At 41.8% G+C, this 16,671-nt stretch overlaps 1 protein-coding gene across 1 annotated transcript in view; it reads right to left on the minus strand.

Moving 5' to 3' along the window:
• The window catches only part of LOC149256692 (pleckstrin homology (PH) domain-containing protein), a 492,716-nt gene that overhangs the window by 18,927 nt on the left and 457,118 nt on the right, over window positions 1–16,671 (minus strand). The window contains 3 exon segments of the mRNA XM_089460839.1: window positions 14,720–14,995; window positions 16,119–16,400; window positions 16,497–16,655. Coding sequence (XP_089316965.1) covers window positions 14,720–14,995; window positions 16,119–16,400; window positions 16,497–16,655 — 717 coding nt within the window.

The raw sequence follows: 16,671 nt of genomic DNA on the forward strand, positions 1-16,671 counted from the left end.
AGGCGGGAAGCAATAGTAAGGGGATCAGAGTCGAAAAGGAAGAGGAGGAAGATGTTGCCTTAACATCTGAGAGAAAGCAAGAAAAGCGGAAGAAGGATCTCTCCAAGATCAAGTGCTTCCACTATGGGGAGTTGGGTCATTATGCGACCCAGTGTCCAAGGAAGAAGAGTAAGGGAGAGACTTCCAAGACTAAGGCAGCGCCAACAGGAGAAAAGAAGGAAGTGGAGACAGACGATGATTATGCCATGAGTGCACATGCACCACTTGAGCGAAAGTGGGGAGACATCGAACTGTAGTCAGGCGGACTACAGGCGATGAGGGGCAATATCCTCGAGGTACCCAGCCTCTTGGATTAGACCTTGCTATGGGAGCCCCGAAGAGGAGTAGCAGGATTGGTTGATGTTGGTAGAGATGGATGCGGATGAAGCAGTAGAGAGAGCTATAGTGCAGGATTCCCAGGACAATGCAAGGCTAGCAAGCTGCAGCAGTGCGAGAGGCACGAGAGTGCTACACCAGGGCAGGATGGCACAAAGAGGTGTGCAAAAGTGCGAGATGTAGGGAGTTGTTGTAGCAGCTCAGAGGTCAGAGAGGGAGCACTTGCCAGCGACAGAGGGAGCTTCAGCATCAAGAGGGTCTCTAGCCCAACAGAGAGGTAAGAATTGGGAGACCAGTTACTTACTTCTCAGTAACTGAGTTGCAGTGCAGCAATGGGGAGCACGATGCAGCATGATGAGAGGAGATGCAGTGCAGTGTAGCAGTGGCAATGGCAGAGCCATGAGCAACAACACAAATGCAGAGTGAGCTGTCATACAGATGCAGCAGTGGCAGTGGCAGAGCTATGGGCAGTAGTACAGGATGCAGCAGTGCAGAGGATGATGGGCAACAAGCCTAGCATCAACATAGGAACCGATGTCGGATGATCAGAGTAATACTCAGTGAGGAGTCTTGCTAGAGCACAATCCTCACTAAGAGGGAGTGTTGATTTGTGGTAGCATCGGATGTGCTCTAGCCACGAAATTTGGTGGAGAGGTTGGGGCACATGAGATCTCCAATATCCAGAAAGGGTTTGGGCAGATTCTAAGCAGTTTAGGAGATATTAAAATAATTAATATTTTTATTAAAATATTAATGTGGATTAATATAAAACTGTGTTAGAATGGTCCAAAATACATGGATCAAGACAGATATAATCTTAGTCGTCGATTAGGGACTTAATCTCGATCGTCGATATGCCAAGTATAAAAGTATAAGAGGAGGCTTGAGGGTCAGTTGGAGAGTACACCAAATGATCAGTCATTCTATTCTCTAGAGCGGAGTTTGCTAAGAGAGATAGAATCAATCATCAAAGTTGCAGCTGAGGGGCAGTGAGTACAGAGAGACAAAGAGGCAGAGATAGTGTCGAGAGATCAGCGCAGGAGCCAGAGGGAGTGACGCAGTAGCAGCCAGGGATCACGCAAGGCCATGCAGAGGCAGCTAGGAGCTGCGCAGTGCTTCAGAGAGGCCAGTGTTGCTGACGCAGAGGGCTAGAAGGCTGACGCAGACCCATTCAAGGTGACGCAGGGCCAGCGCTGGGCAAAGAGAGGCTGACGCAGTCCAGAAAGGCAGATGCTGGGGTTTCTGGGGTAGATTGGAGCTGAGGAGCTGCCGAAGGGTTTATCCGGGGTTTTAGCCGGGACATCTGTCTCAGACTGAGAGGTACTATTGCTAAGGTCATTCTATGTTGGGTAAGCTGGATTTGGAACCTAGATTGTACTCTGAAATTTCTTAATAAGAAAACCCTCAGATAGATGCACCGGTTTTCCCGCATTGGGTTTTTCTGGGAACATTGGTCCAAAAATAACAGTGTCATTTTGTGTGCTTGTTTATGTTTCCTTCAGTTGATGATCTGTAATATGTTGAGCATGCACTAGTGTTTATTTTCAGTATTTACATTGTAAATAACTTGTTAAGTAACATAACAAGTAGGTAGGAATAAATCAGTAAAGTGCATGGAGGGTTTCTAACTAGTAGACTTAGAAACTTCAACAGCTTTTGCCCATAGAAACTTGGACATATCCTGATCATACAACATTGCCCTGGCTGGTTCAACAATAGTCCGATTCTTCCTTTCTGCTACTCCATTTATCTCCGGATTATAGGGGGTTGTCCACTCTCTTCTGATGCCTTCCCTTGCACAAACATTAGTGAAGTCCTTGTCAATGAATTCTCCACCATTGTCTGAGCACAATATCTTTATCTTCTTTCCTGTCAGATTTTCAGCTAGAGCCTTGAACTCTTTGAATTGACCAAAAACCTCCTCCTTGGTTTTCAGAAAGTAGATCCAAGTATTTTTGGAATGGTCATCAATGAAGGTGACGAAATATTCGGCACCACTAAGAGCTTTTGTGGACATGGGTCCGCAGATATCTGAGTGTATCAATCCCAAAACACTCTTAGCCCTATTGTTTCTTCTAGAAAATGATGCCTTGGCGTACTTGCCTAGTGCACATCCTCTGCATACATCATCTCGTTTGGTACTGAATTCTGGAACTCTTGACACTGTTTTCCCGAGAATTCTCAGAGCCCCATGGTGTAAGTGTCCTACTGTGCCATAGTTCATTCAAATCTTTATCCCCGTTGTTGCCTATCAATGCCATTGGAGATTCTAGCTGTAATCTATACAACCTGTTACTTCTGATTCCAATCTGAGCCTTATTTTTCCAAATCGGGTGTTTGACATATACTTTCTCCTTAATGAAGAAAACATCATAGCCCTTGTTTTGAAGCTGAGATACAAAGAGTAAGTTCATCCCCAATCCTGGCGCATGCAGCACATTGGTTGCTCAAAGCCGATTCCCATCTTCTGTTTGAAAGACTACAATGCCTCTTCCTACAGGGGTACACTTTGCCTTATTTCCCATGGTGATCTGAAAATTCATCCTTTCTTCCTGATAATTCAAAAAAAATTCTTGTATTCCTGTCATATGCCAGGAAGCTTCACTATCTATATACCAAGCCTGAAAGGAGGCAAAACTTGCTCCAGTCTGGAAGCTAACATAGAATAATCGTGATCCATGTTCTTTGTGCTCTCATCTTTCTCTGGAGATCTGCGTGAGTCCCTCTGAGTTGATGCCTCCGCATCATGCTTTTGGCTCATAGGAGATTCTTCTATCCCGTTGCCCGTTCTCTGCTCTGATACCATGTGAAAATTTCTAATACGAAATTCTACTTCAGTAACTGATTTATTTCACCTACTTATCTCTCACAATAAGTTATTTACTAAAACCCTTTAGTAAACATTAAAATAAATTCTACTGCAGTTATCACATAATTACATAGAGAAAATAACAGTAATATACAGCACGAATCAATCACGTTTATGAGAGATTTTTCGGCGAAAATCACATGGAATACCATTTGTCGACGCGTTTCGAACCAACTAGTGTGGTTCATCGTCAGGACATCAACACAATTGTTTTTGGACAATTGTCCCTAGAAAAACCCAATGTAGTAAAACCGGTGTCGCAGATGATGGTTTTATTAATATTCAACAACAATCGCTTTGCAAGGAATTATTTCACAAAGAAACTGAGACACTTCTGAGAGAAAACACCTGAGACAAAGTTTCTCCTCCTTCTGGAGAGGTTCTGACACCCTGGAGATCCTTCACCCACTGTTGTGTCACTTCTGTGTCACTCTGCATCACTCTGCATGAGGACTGTGTCTCTGTGGTGTTGTCTTCCTGCACTTCCCTTTGCATTGTCTCTTGAATGCCCTGCGTCACCTCCTCCACAATCATTGACTGCTGCTAATGCCCTCCAGTTCCTCCACCCTACAACTCTCCCTTTGATATCAAACTCCTCCTCCTTGAGAATCTATTTCCCTTGGGGTACTGAGTATTTGCATGGTATCTCCAAATGACTCTCAAGTCTACTCTTATACTTTTCCTGTTGACGAATCAACGGTCGAGATTGAGTTTCTAATCAACAACTAAGATTAAAACAGACTTGATCTGTAGAAATTTCTGTTTTCCCACCCCGGTTTTCAGTTTCTCCTTATTTCTCCCATGTAGTTAAATGCCCATTCCCATAACCATACATTTAACAGACTGAAAAAATAAATATTGCTGAAAACACAAATTCTAGAAATTTTTCAGAATGCTGGAAATTGCAGAATTAAAAAATCAGCAATCAAAAACAGCCATTAAAACACATTAAAACACTGATATTTTTGGTCAACTTGACCCTGGAAAAACCCCCTACAACTCTTGGGGAAAACCAGTTTGAGAGCTCTTCTTTATTTCTGAAAATTGCCTTTTTACAGTGAGAATTATTCAGCAAAAAATCAGCAAACAAATTTACAACTTATCTCCTTTCCCGTGCCTCACAGCAATCTGGAAATTACAGCAAACAGGACAGCAATAAATGCTGTACGACCTCCGTTTTGTGTGCAGAAAAATCAGCAAACTGCTCCTCGATTTTTGTGCAAAAATCTGCCTTTCACTATGTGCTGAATCAGCCATTAAAACACATTAAAACACTGATATTTTTGGTCAACTTGACCCTGGAAAAACCCCCTACAACTCTTGGGGAAAACCAGTTTGAGAGCTCTTCTTTATTTATGAAAATTGCCTTTTTACAGTGAGAATTATTCAACAAAAAATCAGCAAACAAATTTACAACTTATCTCTTTTCCCGTGCCTCACAGCAATCTGGAAATTACAGCAAACAGGACAACAATAAATGATGTACGACCTCCGTTTTGTGTGCAGAAAAATCAGCAAACTGCTCCTCGATTTTTGTGCAAAAATCTGCCTTTCACTATGTGCTGAATCAGCTGTACAAATCTGCTCAACTGCTGCCTTGGAATGTGTGCCAAACTGCTGTCTCCTTCTCCTCCTTGCTCAGAAATCTCTCTTGCTCTCTTGCTCTCCTTCTCCCAATCTGCTCATGAAAGAATGAATGACCTTTTCCTCCTTTAATATAACTCCAAGTGACTTTTGGGTGATCCAAGTGACTTTTGGGTGATCTCTAAATCCAATGGCTGAAATAGATTTAGATCAATGGCTGAGATTAAATACTCATTTAAATCTCACTTTCTATTTTTTAATTCACCCCACTTTAATAAAGACCCACTTAGTCATTTATTTCCAAAGTCACTTTTCCTTTCTAATTTTTCATTGACTTTATAAAAGTCACTTTAAAATTAGACTTAGTAACTTTATCACTTAAAGTCACTTTTAAATTAGATTTAACTTTATAAAAAAAAATTATAAAGTCACTTTAGGAGAAAAATTAAATTCTTTTGGACACTTTTCCCTAGGCCAAAGATCAAAGCCTAAGGGAACCACCTATCCTCCGGTACCAAATTTCAACACTCCCTCTTACCGAGGAAGGTGTTCCTCACCACACCCATCTTGTCTCTGAAGTAGACATGCTTGCCCCGTGGTAAGGCTTTGGTAAGGATATCTGCAACCTGCTCATCAGTGGAAATATACTCAAGCTTCACAGCTCCCTTCTGAACATAGTCTCTGATGAAATGATATCTGATCCCGATATGCTTTGACCTGTCATGAAATACTGGATTCTCCGTGAGTTTAATGCAACTCTGATTATCACAGTAAATCACTAAAGGTCTCAACGGCTGACCAAATAAGCCAAACAACATCTTGCGAAGCCAGATAGCCTCACAACTAGCTAGACTGGCTGCCATATACTCTGCTTCCGCTGAACTCAGTGCTACTGACTGCTGCTTCCGGCTGAACCATGACACTACTGCTGAACCCAACCCAAAACAGCACCCTGAAGTGCTCTTCCTATCAGAAGCACAACCTGCCCAATCAGAATCAGTGTATCCTGCCAATCTCACTCCATCTCCCTGCCTGTAGTCCAGACCATAATCCACTGTCCCCTGCAAGTACCGCAAAATGTGTTTTGCAGCAACCCAGTGAACCTTCCTAGGCTCACACATAAACTGACTCATCGTGTTGACTGCAAAACAGATATCTGGTCTAGTGTTGACCAAATACATCAAGGAACCAATCAGCTGCCTGTACAATGTGGGATCCACCAGCTCGGAATCTGAAGCATGAAGCTTCTTCCAGTTGGTGATCATCGGTGTCGACATGGGTCTACAATCCTCCATGTGGAATCTGCTAAGGATGTCCACAATATACTTCCCCTGCCCCAGGAAGAAATGCCCCTCCTCCTGCCACACCTCCAAACCCAAAAAGTAATGCATCAAGCCGATGTCCTTCATCTCAAACTCCGTTGCAAGATCTCTCTTGCAGTGCTCTATGAGTCTCTCTGCACCTGTAATGATCAAGTCATCCACATACAGCACCAGAATGAGAGGCTCCTCACCAATCACAATAAAGTAAAGGTTCGGATCTGCCTCACTCTTTGTGAAACCCATCCCCTGTAAGTATGCATCTATCCTGGAGTACCAAGCTCTGGGAGCTTGCTTCAGGCCATAAAGGGCCTTCTTCAATCTGCACACATGGGACTCCTTCCCATGCACCTCAAAGCCCTGTGGCTGCTCAATGTACACCTCCTCCTGTATGAAGCCATTGAGAAATGCGGTCTTCACATCCATCTGGTGGATCTTCCAACCCATCTCTGCTGCTATCGATATAATGGAGCGGATCGAAGTATATCGAGCCACGGGAGCGAAGGTCTCCTCATAATCAACTCCCTCTACCTGGGAGAACCCTCTAGCCACAAACCTCGCTTTGAATTTCTCAATGCTGCCATCTGCAGCATGCTTTACCTTGTAAAGCCATCTGGAAGTAACCACGGATTTGCCCTTAGGCCTCGGCACCACCTCCCAAACATCATTCTTCATGATAGAAGAATACTCCTCTTGCATGGCCTCTCTCCAGACCTGCTGGCTAGCTGCCTCCTCATAGCTAGAAGGCTCAGAGTCAAGGATGCTGGTAACCATCGCCATATAACTACAAAACCTCTCAGGTGGTCTACTCTCTCTGACCGGCCTCTTCGGCTCAGCAACAGATGTGGCATCTCTCAAGGTGTCCTGAAGCCACTTGGGCTTCTTCTTCCCTGAGCGCACTTCTCCCACCAGAGAATGAAACTCCTCCTCCTCATCATCATCAGTAGCCTGAACTCCTAACTGTCTGTCTGCTGTCCTCCTGCCTGCACCTGAACCTGTAGAAGCTGAGGTACCGTGTGAACTGTCCATCAGTGGACTCCCTAGTGAACTGCTCTGTGAACTGCTCTGCATGCTGCTCGGAGCACCACCCTTCTGGCTCGGCGAGCCACTGCTCACTGATGGACCTGACATCCTCATAGATGTACCTCCGGATCCTCCTGATCCCTACCCACTAGATCCCTGCGATTGACTCAACTGCTGCTGAGGGTCTGGTTGATCCAGATACTCTAACTCCCGTGACCTCCTAAAGGCCCTGTCCTCCTCGAACTTCACATCCCGTCTGACAACAACTCTCCTCTGTGCAGGAATGTAAATCCGAAAGGCCTTTGAGGTCTCACTGTAGCCCACAAAGATACCCTTCTCTGCGGTGGGCTCTAGTTTGGTCCTCTTCTCCTTGGGTATATAGGAGTATGTAATGCATCCAAAGATATGAAGATGACCAAGATCAGGCTTCTTCCCAGAGAAAGCCTCCTCCGGAGTCATGTGCCCCAAGGCACGATGCGGACTCCTGTTCTGCAAGTAAACAACTGTGTTGCAGGCCTCTGCCCACAAGAATAATGGCAACCCCTGATCATGTATCATGGCTTTGGCAGCCCCTATGATGGATCTGTTCTTCCTCTCTGCAACCCCGTTCTGCTGGGGGTTGTAAGGAACAGTGAACTCCCTCCTAATGCCTGCCTCCGCACAATAATCAGCAAACTCTCCAAGGGTGTACTCTCCTCCATTGTCCGACCTCAAGGACTTGATCTTTCGACCTGTCTGAGTCTCCACAAGAGCTCTGAACTCCTGAAACCGCTTGAAGACCTCACTCTTGGTCTTCAAAAAATAAATCCAGGTCCTCCTGGAGTGATCATCAATGAATAAAACATAGTACTCATATCCACTCAAGGAAACATGAGACATCCGACCACTCACATCGGAATGAATCAAATCAAGTATCCCCGTCGCTCTGCTGTCACTGCTGGGAAAAGGGGATTTGGCAAATTTTCCCATCGCACAACCTCTGCAAGTATCAAAGTGATCAGTACTGAAATCTGGCACACTTGTAGTGATCTCCCGCAATGTCCTCAAGGCTCCATGATACATATGTCCCATCCTGCGGTGCCAAATCTCACACAACTCAGAACTGCTAGCTCTGCTGTCGGTACTACTGCTCAATGCCAAAAGGGGCTGAAATGCAAACTTATACACCTTTGCATGGCGTACACCTATCACTCTAGCTGAATCAGCTGGAGTGCCCCTGGGATACATCAACACTTGTCCTCCCCTGAACAGTACCTCATATCCTCTGTCCTCCAAAGCTGAGACGGATATGAGGTTCTTCCTCATCCCTGGCACATAAAGAACATCTGACACTTTCAAGGGAGGTCTGGACTCCCTCTGAAATGTCAGTGTACCCACCCCGACTGCTCTAACAACTCTGTCATCACCGAGTACTACCTCAATATCAGTGCCACTCTCTGAAAGCTCTGAGAAGTACTCCCGAACTCCTGTCATGTGACGTGAAGCCCCACTGTCCACATACCAGATACCTGAAGATGCTCCGCTAATCGAGGGAAAAGCATGCTCCCTCTGAACCTGTGTGGCAGGTGATACTGCACTAGAGGACTCACACGTAGTGAACGCAAACTCTCGGTCAAAATGACCAGCAAAGTCCTCAATCTCTGCTGAAGCTGCCACGTCCTGGTTCTTCCCCTTCTTCTTCTTCTTCTCCGGACACACAACTGCATAGTGTCCCATCTTTTGACAATTCCAACACTTCACTTTGGAATAGTCCTTCTGTGAGTTACTCTGTTTACCTTTACCTTTGCCTTTGCCTCCACCACCGCTTGTGGAAGCCTGCTTCTTCCCTTTGCCTTTCTTGCCTCCTGCCACCAGTGCTACATCCTCATCCTGCTCAACTGGCTTGGCTGCCCTAAGTTGTCCTTTCCTGATCTCTGTCTGAATACAATCATCCCAAAACCTCTCCCATGTGGGAAGGGTCTCACGTGCACAAACCCCATCAGCAAAGTTCAACCATGAACGGGGGAGGCCATTCACTGCAATACGCACCAACTCAGTGGATGAAATGGCCTCTCCAATCGCTGCCAACTCATCTCTCACATTGGTAATCTTTGTGAGATATCCAGCTGCACTATCATTCCCCATCTTAATGTTCTTCAGCTTCTCCTTCAGGACCATCTTCCGGTTCTCATTGGTACTCTGGTAGAGATTGGACAATGCTGTCCACATCTCATGGGCATTGCTCTTTCCTCTCACGTGAGGAATGCAATGGTCTTTGATTCCGTCTAGAATCAGCCTCTTACCCTTATTGTTCTTCTTTTTATACTCAGCCAACTGAGTAACATCAGTGGGCACAACAACAGGGTTCTGTGCGGTATGCACCATGATATCCCAGACTTCTACCTCCTCAAAGATACTCTGCATTCTCTCCTTCCAAACACTGTAATTTGTATGCCCATCCAACCTATCCTCCACCCTCAATCCCAATGACATCCTGCTGTCCTAAAACTGAAAGAATAACACTGCTGTAGTAAAGATAAAACTGTTGTTTATGAAAAGTCAGCTTGCTGGAATTTTCTGAGTGAAAAATCAGCAACTGTAATTTTTCCTTTTGCTGTCCCAAACTGGCCTTCAGCACTCAAGCTCTGATACCATGTAGAAATTTCTGTTTTCCCACCCCGGTTTTCAGTTTCTCCTTATTTCTCCCATGTAGTTAAATGCCCATTCCCATAACCATACATTTAACAGATTGAAAAAATAAATATTGCTGAAAACACAAATTCTGGAAATTTTTCAGAATGCTGGAAATTGCAGAATTAAAAAATCAGCAATCAAAAACAGCCATTAAAACACATTAAAACACTGATATTTTTGGTCAACTTGACCCTGGAAAAACCCCCTACAACTCTTGGGGAAAACCAGTTTGAGAGCTCTTCTTTATTTCTGAAAATTGCCTTTTTAAAGTGAGAATTATTCAGCAAAAAATCAGCAAACAAATTTACAACTTATCTCCTTTCCCGTGCCTCACAGCAATCTGGAAATTACAGCAAACAGGACAACAATAAATGCTGTACGACCTCCGTTTTGTGTGCAGAAAAATCAGCGAACTGCAAAGTGCTGAATTAGCTGTACAAATCTGCTCAACTGCTGCCTTGGAATGTGTGCCACGCTGCTGTCTCCTTCTCCTCCCTGCTCAGAAATCTCTTTTGCTCTCTTGCTCTCCTTCTCCCAATCTGCTCATGAAAGAATGAATGACCTTTTCCTCCTTTAATATAACTCCAAGTGACTTTTGGGTGATCCAAGTGACTTTTGGGTGATCTCTAAATCCAATGGCTGAAATAGATTTAGATCAATGGCTGAGATTAAATGCTCATTTAAATCTCACTTTCTATTTTTTAATTCACCCCACTTTAATAAAGACCCACTTAGTCATTTATTTCCAAAGTCACTTTTCCTTTCTAATTTTTCATTGACTTTATAAAAGTCACTTTAAAATTAGACTTAGTAACTTTATCACTTAAAGTCACTTTTAAATTAGATTTAACTTTATAAAAAAAATTATAAAGTCACTTTAGGAGAAAAATTAAATTATTTTGGACACTTTTCCCTAGGCCAAAGATCAAAGCCTAAGGGAACCACCTGTCCTCCGGTACCAAATTTCAACATGATCCTTGTCTCTTAGAAGCTTCTCACCCATATCTTTATTAATACCCATTAATATTTTTATTTTCTATTTTTATTTTCCTAAGTTTAGACTTAGGAACCTATTAGAAATATTAATTATTTTAATAACTCCTCATCCGGGTGGAATTTTTCCAAACGATTTCTGTGTCTTGGAGATCTCATGTGTTCTAGCCCCTCCACAAAATTTAGGAGCTAGAGCACATCTAATGCTACCCAAAATCAACATTGAATCCATGTCTTCTTCTAGAAGATTCTCACCATGACTTAATTAATACCCTTTAATTAACCAAATTTCTTAAGTTTAGACTTAGGAAACATTAAAAAATGATTAGTTATTTTAATTAAGTCGTCTCTAGGTGGAATTTCGAGAAACGATTTCTGGGTGTTGGAGAATACATGCATTCTAGCCTCTCCACCAAATTTTGTGGCTAGAACACATCCGATGCTACAAAAACTAACACTTTCCTGTGAAACCCCCTCTGGCATTTTCTTCCTGAATGCTCTATGAGTTGTTCTGTTTTGAATGTACACCGTTGTGTTGCATGCCTCTGCCCATAAAAATCTAGGCAAATCTTGGTTATACAACATAGCTTTTGCAACCCCAACTATTGTTCTGTTGTTTCGCCCCGCTACTCCATTCTACTGAGGATTATATGGAGTTGTCCATTCTCTTTTGATGCCTTCCTTCGCACAACAGTCTGTGAAGTCTTTATCTGTGTATTCTCCACCATTATCTGAACGTAGTACCTTGATATTTTTCCTTGTTGCGTTCTCTACGAGAGCCTTGAACTCTCTGACCTGATCAAAGACCCCATCTTTGGTCTTTAAGAAGCAGATCCAGGGCTTCCTCAAATGATCATCAATAAAGGTGATGGATAATTTGCCATCGCTAAGAGCTTTAGTGGACATAGGGCCACAAATATATGAGTGTATCAATCACAACATGCTATTTTCTCTGCTGTCACTTCTAGGAAATGTTGCCTTTGTGTACTTCCCAAGTACGCATCCTCTACACATCATCATGTTCTGCGCTGAGAACTGGAACTCCCATTACAGTTTCTCTGAGCATCCTACAAGAAGCTCCATGGTGTAAATGTCCCATCCTCCTATGCCATAGTTCGTTCAACTCCTTCCCACTACTATTATCACTGCCTATCAGTGCCATTGGAGAATCGAGCTGCAACATGTATAACTTGTTGCTCCGAGCTCCAATCTGTCTCACCTTCTTCCAGCTAGAGTGTTTGACATACACTTTCTTCCCCACGGAATCTACATCGTACCCCTTGTCCTGTAACTGGGACACTGAAATTAGGTTCATACCCAATCCTGGCACACGCAGTACATTAGTAGCGTTGGTGTTGGTTCCTGTTTCTATTTGAAATTCTATGGTGCCTCCCCCTACCAAAGCACATTTAGTTATGTTGCCCATAGTGATCTAGAAGTCCATCTGTTCCTCCTGATAGCTAGAGAAATATTCTCTAACTCCTAACATATGAGCTGAAGCTCCGCTATCAGAGTACCAGACACTAGATGATGCCGAACCTGACAAGCACGCAAACTCATCCTCCAAATTGGTAGATAATTCTGAGGCTTCCTAACTGTTGATTCTATCCATGATTTTTTGTGCTATTTCTCCTTTCCTTCCAAACACTGATTTTGCTACTGCAAAATACTGCGTGCCAGCTGGAAATCCACCTTGCAAAAGAAATACTACTTTTCCCTCTGCCTCTAGCAATCCTTGATTTGGAAAATCTAATTTCTCTGTCGACTCTCTCAGAGAAATAGACATTTCCTCAAAAAACTGACCCTCCTGGCCAAGGGGACTGCGCAGCGTCTAGGGTTTCGAGCAACTGCTTACGCAGTGCTGTGAAGCTCGTTCTCTTTGCAATTGAGCTCCCTGGCTTCTATATGTGATTTGATACCACATGAGAATTCCAAAACCCAGAATCCTACTGTAGCGATTGATAATATATCTTCTATTTTGTTAAATTAATTAAACAAACTATTTGCAGTTTCCTACGGAAAATATTGAAACATATACACTGCAGCCTTCACAAAACAAATACTGCGAAAGAAAAATAAATGTTGGAAAATTAGAGAAATTCTAGCACATACATAAAGATATTGACATAGTCATTTTTGGACAATTGTTCCTAGAAAAAGCTAATGCGGGAAAACTGGTGTAGAAGATGAGGGTTTCTTTATTAATTTTTCAGCAGTAATTGAATTTGGACAGCAGAACAGAGGAAGAATACTAAGAGAAATTTAGTAACAAATTTCTCAATCTCCACAGTGACTCCCAGGCCCTGAGATGCACCCTCTGCCCAAACGCTAGTGTCTCTGCATTACCCTTTGCGCAGTGCTCTAGTGGGTTGTGTCTCTCCTCATGCTGTCTCTTCCCGAATTCATCCTGCACCTCCCGGACCACTGTTGATACCCTCTCTCTCTATCCTACAACTCACCCTCTAGCTCTATCTTCTCTGTTGAACTTTAGCCACTGAGAAAATCGATTTGCTTGGGCAATTGAGTAACTGCACTGGTGTGTTCTCCATCTACCATCAACTTCTTCTTATAATCTTCTGTTGGAGCACCAACGACCAAGATTAAAACATAATAGATGGCCCAGATCCGTGTGAGTTTCTAGAACATTCACGCCATGGCTTAATTAATTCTGATTAATTAATCATATTTCCTAAGTTTAGACTTAGGAAATATTAAAAACTGATTAATAAATCTAATTGAGTTGTCTCTAGGTGAAATTTCCAGAAACGATTTTTGGGTATTGGAGAATACATATATTCTACCCTCCACAAAATCTTGTGGCTAGAACACATCTGATGCTACAAAAACTTATAGGAACATGCATGGTATTGCTACCCCACAACTATTTTCTAAACATAACTATTTAGTTATGTTATTGTTGACAATTGCTAGATAACCTATTTCATTCCATATGTTATTGGTCTACTTTCTATTATATGCATTAAATATTTTTATGTTTGTTTGTAATTGATAGAATCCAGATTCTAGATGGTCGACACTTGAGGGATTACTCATTAATGTACTATAATTGAGGATTCTGCATATTGTTTTAAATGTAAGTGCATATATATATATATATATATATATTTTCAGAAGGAATCTATAAATATATATGCTCCCAAGATGGCTCACTCCTGAGAATTTTTGGAAAATGGTACTCCCAACACTCCTGCTCTGCTCCACACTCTAGCAACCTTGATCCAGGGCACTGGCATAAAACATATTATAAGTGTTCGCTAAGTGGTGGGTTGGAGCCATGGAAGAGCTAAGAAGGGTAATACAGTGTTTTGTGCACTGGTCTTTGAAGGATGCGTAGATCTTTGCTAACCTAACCACATAGTTTTTTCTATAGTGTGAGATTATTCATTGCATAAACTATGCATGGTGAGTTTCACACACTTGTATGGGGTGACATAGCAATGCAGAAACAACCATGTATCATTCGTTGCAATTGATATTTTACACATTCAATTAATAATGTATGCAAGCTTCATATCTCTAAGTCCTAAGAGGAACTGCTTCCTAAAATGGTAGAAAGCTACAAAAAAGAGAAGCAGAATAGTGAGGAAATTCAAGCAACAACAGAGCAGATTCATTTGCTTCAGAGATCCTTGATCCTGTCTTTGGGTGCATCAAAAGCAGAAAACTAGAGATACAGAAAATTTCTGCTGGTGGCAAAAAAAAGTATTATTCTTTGTTTCCCATGTGCTTGGAATTCAGCTCAAGAACCTTACCCTTACAAACATAAAACATTTGGACCAATTTATTACCCAAGGATATATTATTGTTTGAATTCAGTGTACAAACACTATAAAGGTTGTTGTCAAGTGAATATAGAACATACCAGTTCAGGACAAAGTGTGCATCGGATTCTCGAATCTTGTTCACTGCTCCAAATATTCTGAAAATTGACAGTATGCACTCTGAATCTGCCATCTTCATTGCATTTGGAACTAAGTCCTAATAAGGGTCTCTTCTTGAATGACTCAATACTGCTGCTATCCAGACACTGAGAACTTATCTCTGCTTGGCCACCAACAACACTGACAGAATCTGCAATTGAACTTCTATCTGATACTCCGTTTGATGAGGAAGCGAATTGTTGTTGATTGCTCAGCATCTGTTAACAAGAGATAATTACATTAGTTGTAGTGAATATTACAATAATATTGATTTCCATATCAAACAAAAGAAAAATATTAATAGTTATAGTACTTCAAAGATCTGTCTTCTGGATCCATCACATAAATCATTTATATTGGCGATGCGTTTTGAACCAGCTATTTTGGTTCATCTAATCGTCCTGAGGATGAGCCACATTAGCTGGTTCGAAACGCATCGACAATTTAAATGACTTATGTAATGGATCCCGAAGATAGATCTTTCAATAACTCTACTCACAAAAGCCTTCATTCAGATAGTTATAGTCCTGTTTATTCAGGACAGTTTATGATTCCTCCGTCAAAATTCCTCTTACAGGTTTACTAAGTTGCTTAGGCAGGGAAGGTCGATGAAATGAAAGCCTTGTATATTAAAAGAGAGAACAATTGCATCACAATTAAGGACATCGTTGGAGGATGCACAAAAGTTTTCCAGACTAGTTCTATTGGTACAGTCACAAGACAGAGAGAGAGGAGAGTGAGGGAGTGAGACAGAATTCACATCTATAATATTATAAATGACCAGTGGTTGATTGAAGACACGGAAACCAGAATATGGCACTTCCCTGTGGCTGCATCCTTAATATATTTCCAATTAAGAGGCTATTTACAACTATTAAATTACTAATACATATCAACATATTAGATAATTTTATTGATGTCTAATAAATGACCACAAAAGTAGGTCAATGAGACTGAAGAGTACAACCAGTATGAATACAATGTGGGAGTGCCCATACAACTCCTAGAAAATTCCAAGAATAATACAAAGAAACCTACATAATGGACAAGAAAAAAAGAAACACATGAAAGAAGGGATAATAAATGGCATATCAAATAACTATCATACGTCAATAAGTCATCCAATATATTATCTCAAATAAACATATTATCATCCTCTTTTAACAGTGTCTCCCTCTTGGTAGGGCCAGAACACAAATAACAGAGAGAGAGAGAGAGAGAGAGTCACTCTTTCTGGCCTTCCTACCAATCTCCTGTCATCTTGATGAGCTTCAATTTTTCTTAATAAGGGGTGTGCACTATATAATTAAATGTCATAGTACACTGGCACATATATCTCACCTTGAAATCACAGCCGTTTTTCCTTGACTGGTAAGTATTCCACAACCTTTGTATAAAAGAATAAATCACTGTTGCTTGGCTTGTCCCTTCTTGGTCATTCTCTGCAAGGACTTTTATAACCCGGACAAAGCATTCAAATTTTTTAAAGTTTCTTAGATGCAGAATTACATGAGAAGGCTTTTGCTGATCTCCTTTAACCAATTCCAAGGCCAGTAACTCATCCCATGGAACATCCCATTGTATTTTGCAAGGCTTTGTAAGTGTCTTGTTCGATGATGAGCACTGAAAAAACAACATCAATCATTTTATGAAAGCCACAATTCTAAAAACAGTTAGTTAAACAGCTAATCTGTAAAAGGACAAGCTCTATATACTAACCTGAACCATTAAGACACGCCTATTTGTGATCAACAGAATCAAACGATGAGGTAAATCAAAGTGCTCCTCATAAGAATCTGACCACGCGAATTTTGAAGGTTCTTTGAAAATCTCTGTGCATCCAAAATGTCTACTTACTTCTGCAAGGTGAAGTACCATCTGCAAAGTCGACAAT

The sequence above is a fragment of the Pinus tabuliformis genome, chromosome 7, assembly GCF_031772625.1.
Source record: "Pinus tabuliformis cultivar Carrire ecotype Pingquan chromosome 7, CPIR1, whole genome shotgun sequence".
In the NCBI taxonomy this organism is placed as follows: Eukaryota; Viridiplantae; Streptophyta; class Pinopsida; order Pinales; family Pinaceae; genus Pinus; species Pinus tabuliformis.